We start from the raw sequence: 18882 nt of genomic DNA, 5'->3' as shown, positions 1-18882 counted from the left end.
TTGAATTTAGATGTATAAGTGTAACAATATAAAAGATTAAGAAGTTTAACTTAAAAATTAGAAATAGACGAAGACAAAGAATCAAAGATTACATGGCTTGACAATGATAAAAAAGTTTCAAGTGAGACTATTACATTCAGCAAGTAGTATTTAAAAAAGCATCTAAAATATACAAATGATGTTTAAAAAAAGAAGATTTCAAAAAAAAATATTTCGGGTCAAGTACCCGCGGTGTCGGGTGCGGGATACCCGACTCAGGTATCGGGACTAACTTTTGGGCCAAAATCCGGTGCGGGTACCCGTTTCGACACCCCTATATAGACCCTTTCTACAATTTTGATCAAGAGGTACCACCTTAAAAAAAAATAGTAGCAACTTTTGAAATGATACAAGTTTTTTACTTTTGATAAAGAGCATGCGTCACAGATGCCTCAAGGAAGACCAGTTCCGTAAATGTGAAGAGTCTTATGTGGGTTCAGATTGCGTGAGATCACATTCCTTGGTATTGGAAGAGGTAAAAATCGGTAAAAAGGTTTATTTCTTATTCACTGTTATTGATTTACATAGGTACATAGTATATATAACACTAGGAGTAGCCACATAAGGAAAACCTAATTAGCATAATTACATGATTTGATATCTTCTAAGTATGGTATAGAATAAATCAAATCCTCTGATTGTGATCTTCCGTGATTTCTTCTAACACTTACTTGGCTTCTCCTCTCCAACACCTCCTCACTTGAGTCTTGAGTAGTGCAAACTTGGATTCAAAAAAAACTTTTGGCTTCTCAACATCCTTTCCTCCATTCTCTCACCACTTGGACGTAATTGTCATCGCTTGAAAAATGATTACTCGAAATATATATTCAATTCAATTTAGGCTAATCGAACAAACAACTTTTAAATGCGAAGATCATTAATGATTTTTAGCAAAAAATGAAATTTGGCTTAGGCAGAATACTATTCGTAAATCTTCACCATTAAAATTATGAGCCCAAACTCAGTTCAATTATAACTTCAATGTGCTTACTAGATTTTCAAAACTTTAAAATTACTACAGTAAAATTGATTTGTTTAGTTGAAGAAGAAAAAAGTGCAAAAGATTTGAATGGGTGGTAACAATAGTTTGGTAGTGAAAACAAGATGCCATGTGATTGCAAGCCCTTGAGAGCATCCACAGTGGTTATAGCTCAGCCATAGCCTAGCCACAAACTCCTCCTGCCACATCATCAATACTAAAAATCCTCCTGCCACATCAGAAATAGCTCAGCCATAGCCTAGCCATATCATAAATAGCCCAGCCACATCAATAGTCACATCACTAATAACACAATATACGGAATTTAATTTACGAGACATATACGGGAAACATTAATAATACTATTTTAATTTTAAAAAAAGTACAATAAATTAAAAAAAAGTACAAAAATTTTTAAAAAGTACATTAATAAAAAAAATTACATTCAAAATCGAAAAAGCACATTACTTAAAAAAAATCACTCGCCGGCTCCCGCGCCTCCGTCGTCGCCGTCGCCACCGTCACCGCCGCCTCCGTCGCCACCGCCGCCTCCGTCGCCACCGCCGCCTCCGCTGCCACCGCCGCTGCCGCCTCCACGCAGATCGTCATTCATGCTCTCGAGCAATGTGAAGAGAAATTTCTTCTCCTGGGGTCCGTCGCCTCTCGCCATTCGGCTAACGTCTTCACCATCATCTGCCGCGTTTGTTGACGCGCGAAGTACTTGAGATCCTCTGTAGACTGGCGGTCAACGGGGATGCCGACTGGACCTCCTGGGAACCCCCGGTGACCCCTCTCGCCTCCCGTTGCGCCCGTTTTTGCCCAGCGGGGTGAGGTCGGCGGCCGAACGAACGAGGGTTGGGGAGCACCTGGTCCGTCTCGGGGAGGTCGTGGGAACCACCGCTGCTGCCGCTGTAATCCCAGGTATAGTTCAATCGTTGCTTCTTCGGCCAGCCAGCGTTGACACCTACTCGAAATTTCTCGGAGTCGTTCAGCACAAGATAGCAGTTCCAGTAGGTGAAGTCCTTATACAACCCGGGCTGGGGGAAGGCTTTCTCCGCTATCCTCCTGCAGTCGTCCTCCGTTTGGCCACTACTCTGCATGCGGAGGGCGTTGGCGTACAAACCTGAAAATCGGGAGACCGCAGCCCTGATTCGGTTCCACGCCTTCCGGCAATCCTCCCCGTTGTGTGGCCTCCCCTCCGGGCAAAATAGCTGGTAGGCTACTGCTAGCTTGCCTCACACGTTGACGATCCTCTGGTTATTAGAAACAAGAGGATCGTCGCAAACACTCACCCACGCCTTTGACAGCGCAACATTCTCCTCGTCCGTCCACCTTCTCCGTACCGTGGGGTCATCCCCACCCGGCTGCGACGACTCCCCGACCTTCATTCCCTTGCCCTTCTTCTTTGGGTCGCCACTACCCTGCACTGCTCCCCCCGTTTGAACGGGAGTTTGGGGAACTCCGAGACTATCAAACCCCAAATCCGACAACGCAAAATCATCAAAACCGCTTGACGTGAACTGCGCATCCGTTGGGGTCGATGTGTGCGATGAAGCAGTCAAAAAATCAAAACTTGGGCGATAGACGTCCCCCCGCGTCACCTGCGTCGCCGGTACGCCCCCCGGCGTCCCCTGCGTCGCCGAACCTCCCCCGGGTATCATCTGCATATTGGGTGCCCACCCCGGCATCATCTGCATATTGGGTGCCCAACCCCGCATGGCCGGGAACCCCCCCCGGCGGACTCCCTCCGGTCGGCATTCCAGGTAGCATATGCTGCCACGGGTACATGTTGTAGTACCCGGACATCTGATTCCATCAGCCTCCAACAGAGATTGGGGGAGTTTGAGAACCGCTCGTCCCTGAACTTGGCTCGTTGTTCAGATCCATTTCTCGGTGTTGATCTTGTACAGAAATTAAGATAGAGAGAGTACTCGTTAATACAAGTGGTGCGAATGAAAATGAAGTGCAAATCGCGTATATATAGTGTTTTGAAAATTAAAAATCAAAAATAAAAAATCAGCTGGGCTATGCGCTGGGCGATCCGGGCGCTGCAATGGAGCAGAGCGGATTGCCCAGCGCATAGCCCAGCGGTTTTTGACCGCCTAGCGCTAGGCGAAATTGATTTCCGGAAAACCGCTCGGCGGTTTTCGGATCCTCCAATGGTTCGCCTAGCGTGCGCTAGGCGATACGCTAGGCGCCATTGTGGATGCTCTTATGGTCAAAATTCAGTTAGCTGTTGCTGCTAACTCCCAAGTGCCGTGTCAGTTACACTCCACCCTGTAAAATACCACACACACTCTCTCTCCTGAAAATTGGCCCAGAACCAGAATTGTATGTATACTTTCCAGTTCCTCTCTCTCTCTCTCTCACACCTACATTATACGGCATAACATGCAGATAATATTTGTCATTTGACATATTTTGGCATTGTCGACTCGAATAGTCTACCAACAACGGTACAAAATAATCTCACATTGCATAACATAGATGGCGAAATTCATAATGCCACGTCGGATCCAAAGCCACCCTCACTAGCACCAAATGCAATCACACTCCCCACTGTCATTTTAAAGCATAATAAAGCCACCCCCTCCCTCTCCATTCACTCTCTAGAATTTCAAGAATATGGCCCAAAACTGGGTGGTGCTTCCAATCCTCCTCCTCCTCCTCCTCCCACAGTGCCACGGCGGCAGCCCCCAAATCCACCCAACCGACCTCGCCGCCCTCCGCCAAATCAAGAACTCCCTCACCGACCTCTCCTCCGCCGCCCAATTCTTCTCCACCTGGGACTTCTCCTCCCCCGACCCCTGCTCCTCCTTCGCCGGCCTCACCTGCTCCGACTCCCGCGTCACCATCCTCACCCTCGGTACCGGCCTCTCCGACTCCCCCGGCCTCGCCGGCTCCCTCTCCCCCGCCATCTCCCACCTCTCCGCCCTCACCCAGCTCATCCTCTTCGCCGGCATTGTCACCGGCCCCATCCCCCCGGACCTCGCCGCCCTCCGCCGCCTCAGGGTCATCTCCCTCACCAACAACCGCCTCACCGGCCCCATCCCGCCGGAGCTCCTCCGCCTCCCGGACCTCCACACCCTCGACCTCAGCCGCAACCGCCTCTCCGGCGCCGTCCCGGCTCCGCTCGCGGCGGCGCCCCGTCTCAAGATCCTCGTCCTCGCCGGAAACCGCATCTCCGGCCAATTTCCCGGCGACCTCCCGCCGGATCTCATCCACCTCGACCTCAGCGGTAACATACTCTCCGGCGAACTTCCGACGACTCTGCCGCCGGCTCTCCGGTACCTGTCGGCGGCGAGCAACCGCCTGTGGGGGCCGCTCAGCTGGTCTCTGGACCCACTGAGCGACCTCGCCTACGTGGACTTGAGCATGAACGAGTTCAGTGGGCCCGTCCCGGGCTCGCTGCTCCGCCCTGGCGTGGCGACGCTCCTCCTCCAACGGAACAATCTCTCCGGCGGGATTCCTGCGTCGGCGCCGTGGCCGGCGGTGGAGGGGTCGACGGTGGACCTGAGCCACAACTTTTTATCCGGGGAGGTGGGGGCGGCGCTGGCCGGGGTGGAGACGCTTTTCTTGAACAACAACCGGCTGAGCGGCGGCGTGGCGACGGAGTACGTGGAGAGCGTGGTGGTGGGGACCATGAAGACGCTCTACTTGCAGCATAACTACCTGACGGGATTCCCGTTGGAGGTGGGGTCGGCGCTGCCGGACGCGGCGGCGGTGTGCGTGTCGTATAATTGCATGGCCGCGCCGCCGTTGGGGCTGGCTGCGTGCCCCGTCAGCGCCGGAGACCAGCTATCGAGGCCGGCCTATCAGTGCGCCGGATTTCATAATTCTTTGGATTGATATTTTTGATATAGCTTTTTTTTTTAATTATATCGGTTGATATTATTAACCGGCTATTCTATGCAACACAAGATGTAATAATTATAGATTTGATGAAATTAGAGATATTGCAAAAGGATGGTATACTGAAAAAAAAAAGTTATTAAATCAGGTGTTGCATAGAATTTCCATAATTCGCAGTATTATATTGTACTACTATAGTATATGGAGTGGCAATATGGGTTAGTCATTAGTGTCTCTCTCTTTTTAATTTTATATTTAGTTGGTGTGCTTGTTAAGTGCCTGTTATTACTTTCAAATATACTATCATCCCCTTATATTCATCAATTCAATTAAATTTTGTCTTCATCGCCTTTTTAAAGTTAAAATATTAAAAGTTGTGTAGTTGAAACCAACTCGATTAGACAACTTATGTGTAGTTCTACAAGTAGAAGACTTTAATGGGTGTGTGTGTTGTTTCAAATAAATCTGTACAAGTTATTTGTACAGTCCAGATCATGTATTTATTGAAATTAATTAAATCGTCAAGAACATATGGCGGAACGTTCAAGTGTAGGTGAGAGGTAGCATTTTATAATAATAACCTTAACATCACAATTACTATATGATTTGAATTAAGACATAGGAATCTAGGTCATGCAAATTGCATTTCTTAATAATTGGTGGGGCGCCTATGCTCTACATGTGTTATGCGTAGATAAACCTAACATAATCCAAATAAAGTACATGCCTATCTATTTAGAGCATGGCGGACAATGGCCCGGACGATGCATCGTCTTCCCATCAATCATCCGCGGACTAAGAGGTGGACGACGCTATAAGACCATGTTTATCAGCAACCCCCAACCCAACCCAACCCAACCATCCACTTTTTCAATATTTAATTCATTTATATCTCCTCCACATCATCTTCCACATCATTAATATTCATCCAACCCAACCACACATATTTTCATGGTTTATCAATGACCACCCAACCACACTATTATATATTTATTTTTAATACTATTATTATTACATGAAATACTTATTATTGTAAATTTATCGAAAAACGTAATAAATGACAAACTGAAAATTGTAAAAATAAACAAATAAAAAACATAAATTACAACCATGGAAATACGAAATTGAAAATACATCATTGGTGCTCATACATAAGATGAAAACTAGACATTCAATTGCAATTGCCGAATTTTGCCCATATATGCTCTACCAAATCGTTTAGCAGAGCTTTGTGAGCTTCTCTGTTTTGAAGTTGGGCTTTATTTTTCATGTAAGAAGCTAGACTCGCAATCCTATTCGTAGAATATATGAAATCATTATTCGCATCTCCATCTTCATACTCACGACTACTTTGTCCAAGTCGATCTTGAATAAATTCTGTTGGATCACAATAGTTCGAATACGTGCTTCTTTCGTCTTCCACTATCATATTGTGCAAGATTATGCAAGCAATCATTATTTTTCCCATAATATCACGATCCCAAATAAGACATGGACATTTGATAAAAGCAAAACGAGCTTGCAAAACACCAAAAGCTCGCTCAACATCTTTTCGCGCGGACTCTTGATGTTGAGCAAACAACTTGTGCTTCATCGTTTGTGGACCTGGGATAGATTTGACAAAGGCCGCCCATTGAGGATAGATGCCATCAGTGAGATAATATCCCATATTTTTTTCGTGGCCATTTTCTATGTAATTTACCTTCGGTGCTCGACCTTCCAAAATATCATCAAAAACAGGAGATTGATCAAGCATGTTAATATCATTTCTCGAACCTGGAGTTCCAAAAAAGGCATGCCATATCCACAGATCTTGAGATGCTACTGCTTCCAAGATGATTGTCGGACTCCCGCTTCTTCCGGCATATTGTCCAGCCCATGAAGTGGGACAATTCTTCCATTCCCAATGCATGCAGTCAATACTACCCAACATGCTTGGAAACCCACGTTGTTCTCCAATATGCAGAAGTCTTGCCAAGTCTTCTTCGTTGGGCTTTCGCAAGTACTCATCGCCGAAGTTAGAAATTACACCTTCAACGAACTTGATGAGAGATTTGCGAATGAGTTGTGCGCTCATTCTCAAATATTCGTCGTGCAAGTCGGTTGCTGCCCCGTAGGCCAATATCCTCATCGCTGCTGTACATTTCTAAACTGCAGACATACCAAGTCGACCAGTAGCATCACGCTTTTGAACAAAAAGGTTGTCTGTGTCGATGAGCTTATTCATTATTTTTTTCGAACAAAGGTTTTCGCATGCGATACCTTGTTCGAAAAAAATCTGGAGGATAGATTGGATCTTCAGCAAAGTACTGCTCGAAAATAGTATCATGACCCTCTTCGCGTTTCCTTTCAATGTATCTCCTTTTAGCTCTAGTCGTCTGGGTTGCAGGTGGTGAAAGGCAAGGTTGTTGGCCAAATAGCTATATCCTCGATTAGTTGATCTAATTGTTGATTTTGTTGCAACTTCTTTGCCTTTTCTTTTAGCCTTAGCCTTAGCTTGATCTCTTCCAATAGGACGTTGCAATGTTGAAGAACGACTCTCAGGAGTGGAGTCGATTTGAGGTCCTCCTTCCTCACTAGTCCTCGACCTTTTTGAGCTCCCACGACTTTCTTCAAGACTATCTTCATCTGGCTGGAAACGCGTTGAACCAGTGCTATTCAATTTCAATTCCCACTTGGGATTGAGTCTCATCACCTCCTCAAACACCTTATGGTGAGTAAATTTGCTCTTACCATACAGTTGTTGAGCGACTTTCTCAATGTCCTCTTTAGACTGGCCACTCGTAGCTCGATCATGCGCTTTTTTGTATGCACCAACCCATTTTGAGACATTTCCGTTGAGTCGTTTGTAGCGCTGTTTCAATGACTCAAAACTTCTTTCTTCACCAATTCTTGGATTTTCTTTTCTTGTCTGCTCATATAGAAACAGAACATTTTGCCATAGATGGTTACTAGTTTGGTTGGTGCCAACAACTGCATTCGTGCTCACAAACACCAAGCAGACATTAATCCCATGTCTTCTTGCTCACTCCAACCATGTGGGGTGTTTACAGCACTCTTGGTTTGTGATATGGCTTGGCTTGAATGTTGATTTTGAAATGAACTTTGAAATTGCTCAGAATTCAGAAAATCATCAAAGCTAGAGAAATAATCTTGAGAAGGGTTAACATTTTGGGAATCGGAGAATATATTGTTCTCATCATCCTCCATAGCTAGCAACAAGAGAAACTAAAAAATATGAAATTATATTAAACAATAATAATTATAGGAGGAGAAAAGATGATATTTTTTTGTGGGCAAAACTATAGCAAATGTGGTCTCTATTTATATAGGAAGAAAAATTATGAATTTTGGTATAAATTTTATAATTTTTTAATATAATATATTAAATATATATTAATTATTAAAAATAATAATATCAGTCAATGAAATTGTGCCATTTGGCACAATCTCATGGGCTGGGTGGTGAAATGAGAAGAGAGACCGAACGGTCTGTTTGAGGAGAGAGGGGGACTTGGGTCGATGAGAGAGAGAGACCCATGTAAGGCATTTATTTTTTTTTTAATTGAAATTCTGACGTGGAGGTCGACCTCCTACGCCGATAAACTTGGTCTAAGGCGCTCCATTGTGGATGGGGCTCTTATATAATCTATACTATGTTCACAAGATTTCTAAATATTAACCCTCGGACACACTTATTCATCATTTTCACACCATTAATTAAACTCACGCTTCCTATGCATGTGTGCGCATGAGAAAATATGAAAATTAAATTGTGAATATTAGTACTATTTCATTGTTTCTCTATTCGTCTCAAGAATCCCCAAAAATATACTACTATTTAGTTTTAAATTGGTGAGATTTTGACTACTTTCAAAGATCCAACATAAAAGTGAAAAATGAGTAATCGTTTAGTGGAGTATAATTTACTGAAAAGCAGTAATTTAAGAAGAAAAAAGTTATGGTGATGGAGTATATATTTACGGGAAGGTAAAGAGAGAAAAGGAAGGCGATACAAAATTACAATCATTTATGGGCGCACGCAGAGCAGCGGGTGTTGCACATGCTTCCCGGCGTCGGTGTTCGTGGGTCCCATTTGGGTATCTTTTCTCTCTCTCTCTAGGCTTATTTACTCTCTCCAGTCCCCTTCTATTTTCTCTCACTTTCAACTCTATATTTGTATGTTTGCTTGTGCTGTAAAAATACACGTTAAATGATCACAGAGAAAGAGCTTGAAGCTAAATAACTTTCAATATAAAATATTGTTTGAGTATTTGTTTCGAAGTGAAGAGAGAGAGAAGGTTATCTTTATTGTTTGAATACGGCGTAACAAATTTTGGATCCAAAATCAATCTATCAATACTTCAAGTCTTCCAAGTAGTACTTCTTACATTTTTCAATTCATTACTCTCTTTTTTTCACCTAAATTCCATTCAATAAACTTCAATGCTGGGGGCTATGGCCACACTTGGCCAGACATTACTCAAGAACAAGTCCAAGATAAATGCAGTTGAAACTTTTAAGGTTTTAAGAAGTTACTTTATCTATCAGTAGATATAAGCAATGTATATTCTATTATTTCCACTCCATTTGTTTATGTTTTATTTTAAGCATGAGTCCAATATTATTTCTATAAAATCAAAGGTTAAATACTTTGCTCAATACTTGTCCATGTTGCATTCAAAATGATTGACTATTGACAACTCAAATACAGTAATGAGACATAAAAGGACCATCAAACATAGGGCCACACCATCAAAATGTTCCTAAAACATAAGGTCCAAGTAGGGTACACCAGATTATTGCAGATCCAATCTTGGTCCGAGTCAAAAGCACACTCTTCTTTTCAAGCAAACTTACAAATACTTCTCTTTGTTACTTTTCATCATTTCTTAACTAAATCCACAAGGGTTACGAGATATCCCAACCACTGATATATGATAATAAACCTGATGCTACAAACAATGCTGCCAATGTCCCAACAGAGTAGACCATTTATGAGGGGGATTAGTTAGTTCACATGTCAGCAACTTGATCTTGAAAAGAGGCACATAGCATGAGAAGCACCAACAGAAACAGAAAGCACTTTGTGATCTCCTAATCCATCATCATCGGAGAGGAATTTAACCTCGATAGGCGACGATTGTAATTCTGGAAGTCCAGGAACGCCAAGTTGACTATCTGCAGCGTTCCCCCACATGTATAAGCTCCCTTTATCTGGTCAAGCAAAGAGCTTTTTTCTCAGTAATCCCTTTATAGTTTGTTCAATTATCTAACAAATTACATAAGCAAAAGAAACAGAAAGAGAATATGAAAAAGGAGAAACTGTATCAGTCTTGCTGATATCCATATGCCAAATATCAAAATTTTGTAATTCTAGGAATTGTTTTGCATTAACTATAAAAATATTTGTGCAGATATAAGTGGTTTTTGGTTATTACCAGTTACAGCAGCTGATGATGAACCTCCACAAGCAATATAAGTGACCTTCTCATTAGCTAAGGCCTCAACAGGTTCAGGAACTTTTCGACTATGAAGGGAAGAATGACCTAGTTGACCATGTCCTCCATGCCCCCATGAAAGAACTTCTCCCTTATCTGATTATGTATGCACGACAAGGCAATGTCAGATACATAAAAAGTTTTAAGACTTATAAGATTCGCATATATCCGTACCAGTCAAAGCAAGAGAATGATATCCACCACTAGCTATTTGCACTAAGCGGACATCTTTGAGACTAGGAACAGGCTGCGGCTTCCAGCCACCAATTTTGTCACCTCTACCAAGCTCATAATTGGAGTTTGCTACAAAGAAAACATATAAAACTTCAACTATGCTGGAAAGTATAAATGGTTTTGGAAAACTGTTATCTTTGGTAATTGATACTTATTTTGTCAATTTCTTCAATCACATCAAAAACTGGGAAATGGAATACTTACCGCCCCAGTTCCAAAGCTGACCCCCTTCAGTTAATGCCATAGTGAAAAAGCCGCCACATGAAACAGCAGCCACTGGCTCAGGCATTACTTTTACTTCAGTAGGCGTGCCGAGACCACCAGCAAAATCTGGGCCACGACCAGGACCAAGACCCAATCTACCATCCCCTTCATCTCGCCCCCAAATATAGAGTTTCCCTTTATCACAATATCATAGTCGGAGATTTAGATACAATAAACTAGTTTGAAAAATACAGCAGTATAAAACTTCAGACTTGTAGTACCAGAATACAGACGTGACAAATCCGAGTAATGCAAGGTCACAGTATAAAAGTAACTCTCCCTCTATAATTCTATTCAAGCTAATGGGATGAGATCACTACCATTGAGGCGAATAAACATACACTCAGATGTGCAATGCTAACAGGATTAAGTCATCCAATATATGATTGTCGACTGAGTTAAAAATAGGAACAACTCAACATATTATACAATAGTTTTAAGCTTCCAAGAACAAAAAAGTTGAATCATCCAAACATCTAGAAAGGGAAGACTTGTCCTTTTAACAAAAAATAAAAAACTTCAAGAGAACAAGTGTCTAACCAGATTTGGTGATGGCAGCTGTATGTGTTCCACTGGTTGCAATATGGCACATTTCTTCATCCCAAGATCCTTGGACCATTTTAGGCAACAGCTCTCTGTGATAGACCGAATGCCCTAGTGCACCAAATCCACCATAACCCCTGAAAACTTCATTTTGTAAAAAAGAGGTATCAAGATTTGCAAACAGCATAGCCGGATTCAAATCGATGGTGGCCAGAACATGCAATGAAATCATAGTTTTGAGTTTTGTTTGACAACTAAATTTAACTACTGTTAAGATGCAGAAGCGTTGTGATTACAAAGACAGTTCTTCAAAATTCCTATTACTACTATTAATCTCCACATAAACAACTCAGTGACCAGAAGTAAGCCAAAAGTTGTCCTCTGATCATTAGCTACAAATCAATGGAAACTAAAACGAAACAGAGTAGTAAAATGTGAAAGTGTGTCCATGCAAACTACTGGAGCTCGGCTTCTGAGCTCGGAAATGAAGCTCGGCTTTGAGTCCGGTTGTGATCGAGTGGTGGAGCCTCGGCAGCTCCGAGAAGAGATCAAGAAATAAAGCTCGGCTTTGAGCTAGCCGAGAAAGGCAGTTCGGTTGATAGCCGAGAAAGGCAGTTCGGTTGATAGCCGAGAAATGCAGTTCGGTTGCTAACCAAGAATGGCAGTTCGGTTTTAGCCGAGCAGCGGTTATAACTAACTTTGGGAAATAGAGTTAGTTGGATTTTATTTCTTGATTGCATCTTGTATAAATAGCTCGATAGAGCTCAGTAGTGAGAGAGCAGAATTACACCATATACACACACTCAGAGAGATTAAATCTCAAGATAGCAAGCAGTTGTGAGCGGTAGAGTGTGAGTGTGAGTTCGTTGTAATTGTAAAGAGTTCGTCAATAAGATTCCGGTCATCTTCTCCGTGGACGTAGGTGGATTATCACCGAACCACGTTATATCGTTTGCGTGCTTTATTTCCTCGTTCGTGCGTGTGTGAGATCGGCGGTATCACGACCCAACAAGTGGCGCCGTCTGTGGGAAACGTTGAAACGTTTTCTTGATTGGTTTTCTGGGCGAGTTGAAGTCCGGGAGCTCTGTTGTCTGAGCCGATCTTGGCGATTGCCCACCGTTTGTTCGAGAAATGTCCACGGCCAGGTTTGAGGTGGAGAAGTTCACCGGCAGAAACGATTTTGGGCTGTGGAGGCTGAAGATGAAGGCCATCTTGATGCAGCAAGGCCTATGGGATGTCTTGAAGGGAAATAGTGATCCTAAAGAGAATCCGGAGGCCGACGAGAAGGAGAAAGGGAGGCTTCAAGACATGCAATACAAGGCCTATAGCACCCTGATCTTAAACTTGACAGATAGGGTGCTTAGAGAGGTTTCCAAGGAGGAGACAGCCGCAGGGGTGTGGACAAAACTTGAGTCATTATATATGACCAAGTCCCTTGCAAATCGATTGCATTTGAAGCAGAAACTTCTTGCCTTCAAGTTCTCGGATGGAAGAAGCATTGCTGAGCAGCTTGAGGAGTTCGGAAAATATATTGATGATCTTGAAAACATCGATGAGGTAATCAAGGATGAGGACAAAGCCTTGATGTTGCTGAATTCCCTTCCTAAAAGTTTCGAACATTTCAAGGATGCGGTGCTACTTGGAAGAGAGTCCAAGGTTACCTATGAGGAGATTCATTCTGCCCTAAAATTGAAAGAATCACAGAGGATTGATCATCCAACTTCTTCAAGGAAAAATGATCCAGTAGCTGAAAGTTTGTATCTGAAGAAAAGTCAGAACAAGAAAGGCTTCAAGAAAAAGAAACCAAAGAAGGAGAGGGCTGAGGGAGAGAAGGAGACCAGGAGCTGCTATTATTGCAAGAAACCGGGCCATTTAAAGAAATCTTGCAATGCTTGGAGAAGGAAGCAAGGGCAAGAGATGGCTGGCAACCTGGAGACTGCTGATCTAGCTCAAGAGGTGGAGGCCAACGAGGCCTTGAATATACACTCAGGAGCAAAGATTGAAGAGTGCTGGATTATGGACTCGGGCTGCTCCTTCCATATATGCTCTCACAAATCCTGGTTTCAAGAATTGTCAGCATGGAGAGGATCAGTGATGCTGGGGAATGATCAGACGTGTGATGTCAAGGGCATTGGGGAGATCAAGCTCAGAATGAAGGGTGGAAGTGTCAAGACTCTCACAGAGGTCAGGTTTATACCACAGATCAAGAGAAACTTGATCTCTCTTGGATTGTTAGAATCAAAGGGGTACAAGTTTGATTCCAGTAATGGGATTCTCAGAGTAACAAAGGGTTCCAGAATCATTATGGAGGCCCAAAGAAAGAATAGCTTGTACTACTTGCTGGGAGAGACAGTGGTTGATGCAGTGAATGTTGCTCAGTCAGAGAATCTTAATATTTGGCATGCTAGGCTGGGACATGTGGGTGAAAAGGGCATCAGGCAGCTGGCAAAACGTGGTGTGATGAAGTTAGGTACATCAGAGAAACTGAGTAAGTGTGAATCTTGCATTCTTGGAAAGGCGAAGAAGCTGCCATTCACTGGTGGGAAGCACACTTCAACCGCACCCTTTGTGTATGCCCACAGTGACCTTTGGGGGCCATCTCCAACTGAATCCATAGGTGGAGGTAAGTATTTCATCTCCATCATAGATGATTATTCAAGAAAAGTATGGATATATATCCTGAAAGAGAAGTCCCAAGCATTTGAGAAGTTTAGAGAATGGCATGCTAGATATGAGAATGAGAAAGGGTCAGTGCTGAAATATCTTAGGACTGATAATGGCATGGAGTTTCTGTCTACTGAATTTGATAGCTTCTGTAAGGAGAAGGGAATAAGGAGACATAGGACAGTGCCAAGAAACCCCCAACAAAACGGGTTGGCAGAGAGAATGAATAGGACATTGCTAGAGAAAGTGAGATGTATGCTATTTTATTCTGGAATGCCAAAGAAGTTTTGGGCAGAGGCCGTTTCTACTGCAGCTGCTCTCATCAATAAGTGTCCTTCTTCAGCAATCTCTGATGAGACCCCAGATCAGAGATGGTATGGGAGCTTGGGAGATTATTCTGCATTGAAGATTTTTGGATGTGCAGCTTATGCACATATAAGGCAGAATAAATTAGAACCAAGAGCCAAGAAATGTGCAATGTTAGGATACCAAGATGGTGTGAAGGGATACAGATTGTGGAACTTGGATGGAGAAGGTCAGAATGTTATAGTGAGCAGAGATGTAATATTCAATGAAGAAGAAATGCCATTCAAGAAAAATGGAAGAGCCTCTGATGGTGGCAGCAGCTCTAGTATGCAGAGCTTTGAGTTTGGTGAAGGATCTGGTGGGACAGGTACAGATGAGGATGCTGATATTACAGAAAATCAAGAAGAAGGTGGAGTACTTAATCCTCAACCAGCTCAGGATGTGAGTGATCATGATCCACCAATGGAGCAAGCTGCTGCAAGTCAGGAAATTAGAAGGAATCCGAGGAGGAATGCAGGCTTGCCTAGTAGGTTTTCAGATTATGATATGAGCTTCTTTGCTCTATGTGTAGCAGAAGTACTCATGTTTTCAGAGCCCTCGACCTATGAAGAAGCCATGAGTTGCAAGGAAAGTCAGAAATGGATCAAGGCCATGGAAGAAGAAATTGAGTCCCTATTGAAAAATGGAACTTGGGTTTTGGTGATTGATCCAGGGATACAGAAACTGATCAGTTGCAAATGGTTGTTCAAAAAGAAGGTAGAGGTGGGGGAGGTTGAAAGCATACGTTTTAAGGCAAGGCTGGTTGCTAGGGGGTTCACACAAGTGGAGGGAATTGATTACACAGAGGTGTTCTCTCCAGTGGTGAAACATACTTCCATTCGGATCTTGTTGGCCATGACTGCTCATTTTAACTGGGAGCTGCATCAACTCGATGTGAAGACAGCCTTTTTACATGGAGATCTAGAGGAAACAATCTACATGATGCAGCCTAAAGGCTTTGAGAAACCTGGAGAGGAGAAGAAAGTTTGCTTGCTGAAAAAGAGCCTATATGGCCTCAAGCAAAGTAGTAGGCAGTGGAACAAGAAATTCCATGAGCAGATGGAGCTGATGGATTTTGAGAGATCAAACTTTGATAGCTGTGTATATATCAAGAGAAAGGGAGATCTGATAGTTGCCTACTTATTGCTGTATGTAGATGACATCCTGTTGGCTGGATCTAGCAAGAATGAGCTGCAGATTGTCAAGAAGGAACTGAAGCAGAAGTTTGAAATGAAAGACCTTGGGGAGGCAAAGCGGATCCTAGGGATGGATATCATCAGAGACAGAGGAAAAAGGGAGCTGAGGTTGGTTCAAGCTGATTACATCAGGAAGGTGATAGAAAAGTATCAAGTGAAGGATGCAAGGTTAGTCTCCACTCCATTGGCAGGCCATTTCAAACTTAGCAAAGAACAAGAGCCAAAGACAGATGAAGCTAGAAGGGAAATGAGTCTGATACCCTATGCGAATATAGTGGGCAGTGTGATGTACTTGATGATTTGTACAAGGCCGGATGTTGCTCATGCTATAAGCGTGGCCAGTAGGTACATGGCTGACCCGGGCAGAGAGCACTGGGCCGCGCTGAAATGGATCTTGAAGTATCTAAAGGGATCTGTAATGATTGGTTTGAAGTTTGGTGGTGGAGCCTGGTCTGAAAAGGATGAAGTTCTTGAGGGATTTTGTGATTCGGATTATGCTGCCAACTTGGACAACAGAAAATCCCAAAGTGGCTACATATTCACGTTATTTGGCACAGCAGTGAGTTGGAAATCAAATCTACAGTCTGTGGTTGCATTGTCTACGACCGAGGCTGAGTATATTGCGCTAACAGAGGCTGCAAAGGAAGGAAAATGGCTGCAAGGGATACTACAAGATCTAGGAATGAAGCTGGGAGCAGTGAAGATTAACTGTGACAGCAACTCGGCTATATGTTTAGCAAAACATCAAATGTTCCATGAGAGGTCGAAGCATATAGATGTGAGGAGACACTTCATCAGAGATGAGATTCAAAGTGGAAAGATCAATGTGGTGAAAGTTCCTACCGAAGAAAATGCATCAGACATGTTGACAAAATCTCTGCCAACTTCGAAATTCAAACATTGTTTGAAGTTGGTTGAGATTGTGGAGTGTTGAAGCTTGTAACAAGGATTGAGAAGGGAATCCAGATATTGATGGAGTTTTGCAAGGACAAGGTGGAGATTTGTGAAAGTGTGTCCATGCAAACTACTGGAGCTCGGCTTCTGAGCTCGGAAATGAAGCTCGGCTTTGAGTCCGGTTGTGATCGAGTGGTGGAGCCTCGGCAGCTCCGAGAAGAGATCAAGAAATAAAGCTCGGCTTTGAGCTAGCCGAGAAAGGCAGTTCGGTTGATAGCCGAGAAAGGCAGTTCGGTTGATAGCCGAGAAATGCAGTTCGGTTGCTAACCAAGAATGGCAGTTCGGTTTTAGCCGAGCAGCGGTTATAACTAACTTTGGGAAATAGAGTTAGTTGGATTTTATTTCTTGATTGCATCTTGTATAAATAGCTCGATAGAGCTCAGTAGTGAGAGAGCAGAATTACACCATATACACACACTCAGAGAGATTAAATCTCAAGATAGCAAGCAGTTGTGAGCGGTAGAGTGTGAGTGTGAGTTCGTTGTAATTGTAAAGAGTTCGTCAATAAGATTCCGGTCATCTTCTCCGTGGACGTAGGTGGATTATCACCGAACCACGTTATATCGTTTGCGTGCTTTATTTCCTCGTTCGTGCGTGTGTGAGATCGGCGGTATCACGACCCAACAGTAAAATATGCACTGACCAAGTAAATACGCGGCCAAGGACATCGAGCGCGACGGAATGGAGGCCGCCGAGAGCAATGCTTCTCACATCAGATTCCACATTAGGGTTCCGTGCAGGAACAAAAACCGAGGTTTCATGGCCGAATCCAAGCCTGCCGCCATCACCTTTCCCCCAAATCCACAGCTTTCCGTCCACCAGCAGACCCGAATGGAACAACCCGCAAGAAATCCCGACCTCCAATGGCGGCTCGCCATCACTGAGCTGGGGGAGACGGCCGGGTATTGAGCGAGATAGGGAGAAATTAGGTGGGGCAATGATGGTGCATAGGGGCGCCGGATATATCCTGGTTTCCTCGATTCCACCACCGAGCTGGCCAGAGGCGCCGCGACCCCATGAGAGGAGCTGGAGGGTGACAGATTGATCGGCGGCGGCGGTGGTTGAGGAATTATTGGAGTAATCGTATATAAGAGGAGGCGAATTTGTGGCGGAAGAGGATATGCAGCGCGACCAATTGCAACTGAAGGTGGAAGACGAGATGGACGTAATGATACGGCGGCGGACGGCCATAGCTGGGGCGGCAGATCTGGGAGTTGAGGTGGATAGTTTTAAGCGGTAAACCCCCGATATACATAAAATCATCAACTTATTTATTTAATCAAATATAAACTACTACCAAATATTTACCATATTCGAGTAGAAGTTTTATTTGTTTCTGACGTGGTGGTACGAGTTTAAGCAAATGTTAGGAAAAATAAATGAAAATATTAATGATATATGAGTTTTACTCGTGTATTTTTAAAAAATGAACCGAAACTCTATTCGCAGAGGAAGTAAAAACATTTATAAAGTAGATTTTTTAAATTAAGAGTAGAATTTTCAAATTAATTTTATAGATATTATATGATGTATTTACATATTTTATATAGTACTCCTACTGTACATTATTGAAGTCCATACTTAGTATTATACGTAATTATTTAAAAAATATAAAGTGGACATGCATGACTGATGATTAATATTGAAAATAAATTAATTAGGGATGTAGGTGTTACGGAGTACTAATTTTGTTGAATAAATAAAAGAAAAATGAGAGTGAGCAAAAATTAGTACTCCACTACTTATCTATGTAAAAGTTTGTTTCATTTTTCCATTTTCGTCCGTTCTCTAAAGTTTATTTCATTTCATTTTTACAATTTTTATAGTGGACACCATATTTCACTAATTCATTCCTACTCACATTTTATTATAAAACTAATATATAAAAATATGACTCACACTCCACTAACTCTTTCAATTCACTTTCCATTACATTTTTTAAAACTCAGGTCGGATTGAGTGTGTCAATATTTGGGAGAGAGAGGTATTAAAAATTATTTTGGACATTGGTCTGGTCTTTCAACGCCAGCGGTCCAAACCCTATAAATAATGGCTAGTGTCTCTTCCAAATTCAATTGCTCTACTCTTTCTCGACAAGTAAAAACCGCCTAATCACAAATTTTCATCTCCGCCACTTCCGATGCCTGTGATCACCTGCGGCGGCGCTCCGCTGCCACTCTTTACGGTTGTGGAGTATCTCGGCCCTTCCAAGTCGAACGACTCCGACAACTCCGCCTTGGAAATTTTCAACTACGCCCAGAGCTCCATCTGGTCCCCTCTGCTCCCCCCACACTGCGGCGCCGGCGTTTCA

General features: G+C 43.1%; 4 protein-coding genes across 4 annotated transcripts; 1 reads left to right on the top strand and 3 right to left on the bottom strand.

Annotated features, from left to right (window-relative positions):
* Window positions 1-3418: 3418 nt before the first annotated feature.
* On the top strand, window positions 3419-5099 carry LOC121806779 (LRR receptor-like serine/threonine-protein kinase ERECTA). The gene has a single exon (XM_042206925.1). The coding sequence runs from the start codon at window positions 3644-3646 to the stop codon at window positions 4865-4867; it is 1224 nt and encodes a 407-aa protein (XP_042062859.1). The 5' UTR covers window positions 3419-3643; the 3' UTR covers window positions 4868-5099.
* A 942-nt stretch (window positions 5100-6041) lies between these two features.
* On the bottom strand, window positions 6042-7001 carry LOC121808681. The gene has a single exon (XM_042209276.1). The coding sequence runs from the start codon at window positions 6999-7001 to the stop codon at window positions 6042-6044; it is 960 nt and encodes a 319-aa protein (XP_042065210.1).
* A 2586-nt stretch (window positions 7002-9587) lies between these two features.
* LOC121807889 (RCC1 domain-containing protein RUG3, mitochondrial-like) lies at window positions 9588-11965 on the bottom strand. The gene is made up of 5 exons (XM_042208230.1): window positions 11410-11965; window positions 10810-11004; window positions 10546-10674; window positions 10312-10467; window positions 9588-10087 (listed from the first exon to the last, which is right to left on the bottom strand). The coding sequence occupies exons 1-5, from the start codon at window positions 11642-11644 to the stop codon at window positions 9894-9896; spliced, it is 909 nt and encodes a 302-aa protein (XP_042064164.1). The 5' UTR covers window positions 11645-11965; the 3' UTR covers window positions 9588-9893.
* Window positions 11966-16865: 4900 nt separating this feature from the next.
* Window positions 16866-17826, bottom strand: LOC121807891 (RCC1 domain-containing protein RUG3, mitochondrial-like). The gene has a single exon (XM_042208231.1). It carries the CDS (start codon window positions 17760-17762, stop codon window positions 17148-17150), a length of 615 nt encoding a protein of 204 aa, XP_042064165.1. The 5' UTR covers window positions 17763-17826; the 3' UTR covers window positions 16866-17147.
* Window positions 17827-18882: the final 1056 nt, after the last annotated feature.

The sequence above is a fragment of the Salvia splendens genome, chromosome 6, assembly GCF_004379255.2.
Source record: "Salvia splendens isolate huo1 chromosome 6, SspV2, whole genome shotgun sequence".
Taxonomy (NCBI): Eukaryota; Viridiplantae; Streptophyta; class Magnoliopsida; order Lamiales; family Lamiaceae; genus Salvia; species Salvia splendens.
The sequence above is the reverse complement of the archived record's forward strand: the minus strand, read 5'-3'. Positions and strand labels throughout refer to the sequence as shown.

Coding starts and splice junctions, on each gene's coding strand:
- LOC121807889 (XM_042208230.1), bottom strand. CDS start 11,644: ATGATTTCATTGCATGTTCTGGCCACCATCGATTTGAATCCGGCTATG. Junction 10,675..10,809: donor TCAGCTTTGGAACTGGGGCG/GTAAGTATTCCA, acceptor TTTTCTTTGTAG/CAAACTCCAATTATGAGCTT. Junction 10,468..10,545: donor TCATTCTCTTGCTTTGACTG/GTACGGATATAT, acceptor ATACATAATCAG/ATAAGGGAGAAGTTCTTTCA.
- LOC121807891 (XM_042208231.1), bottom strand. CDS start 17,762: ATGGCCGTCCGCCGCCGTATCATTACGTCCATCTCGTCTTCCACCTTC.
- LOC121808681 (XM_042209276.1), bottom strand. CDS start 7,001: ATGAGGATATTGGCCTACGGGGCAGCAACCGACTTGCACGACGAATAT.
- LOC121806779 (XM_042206925.1), top strand. CDS start 3,644: ATGGCCCAAAACTGGGTGGTGCTTCCAATCCTCCTCCTCCTCCTCCTC.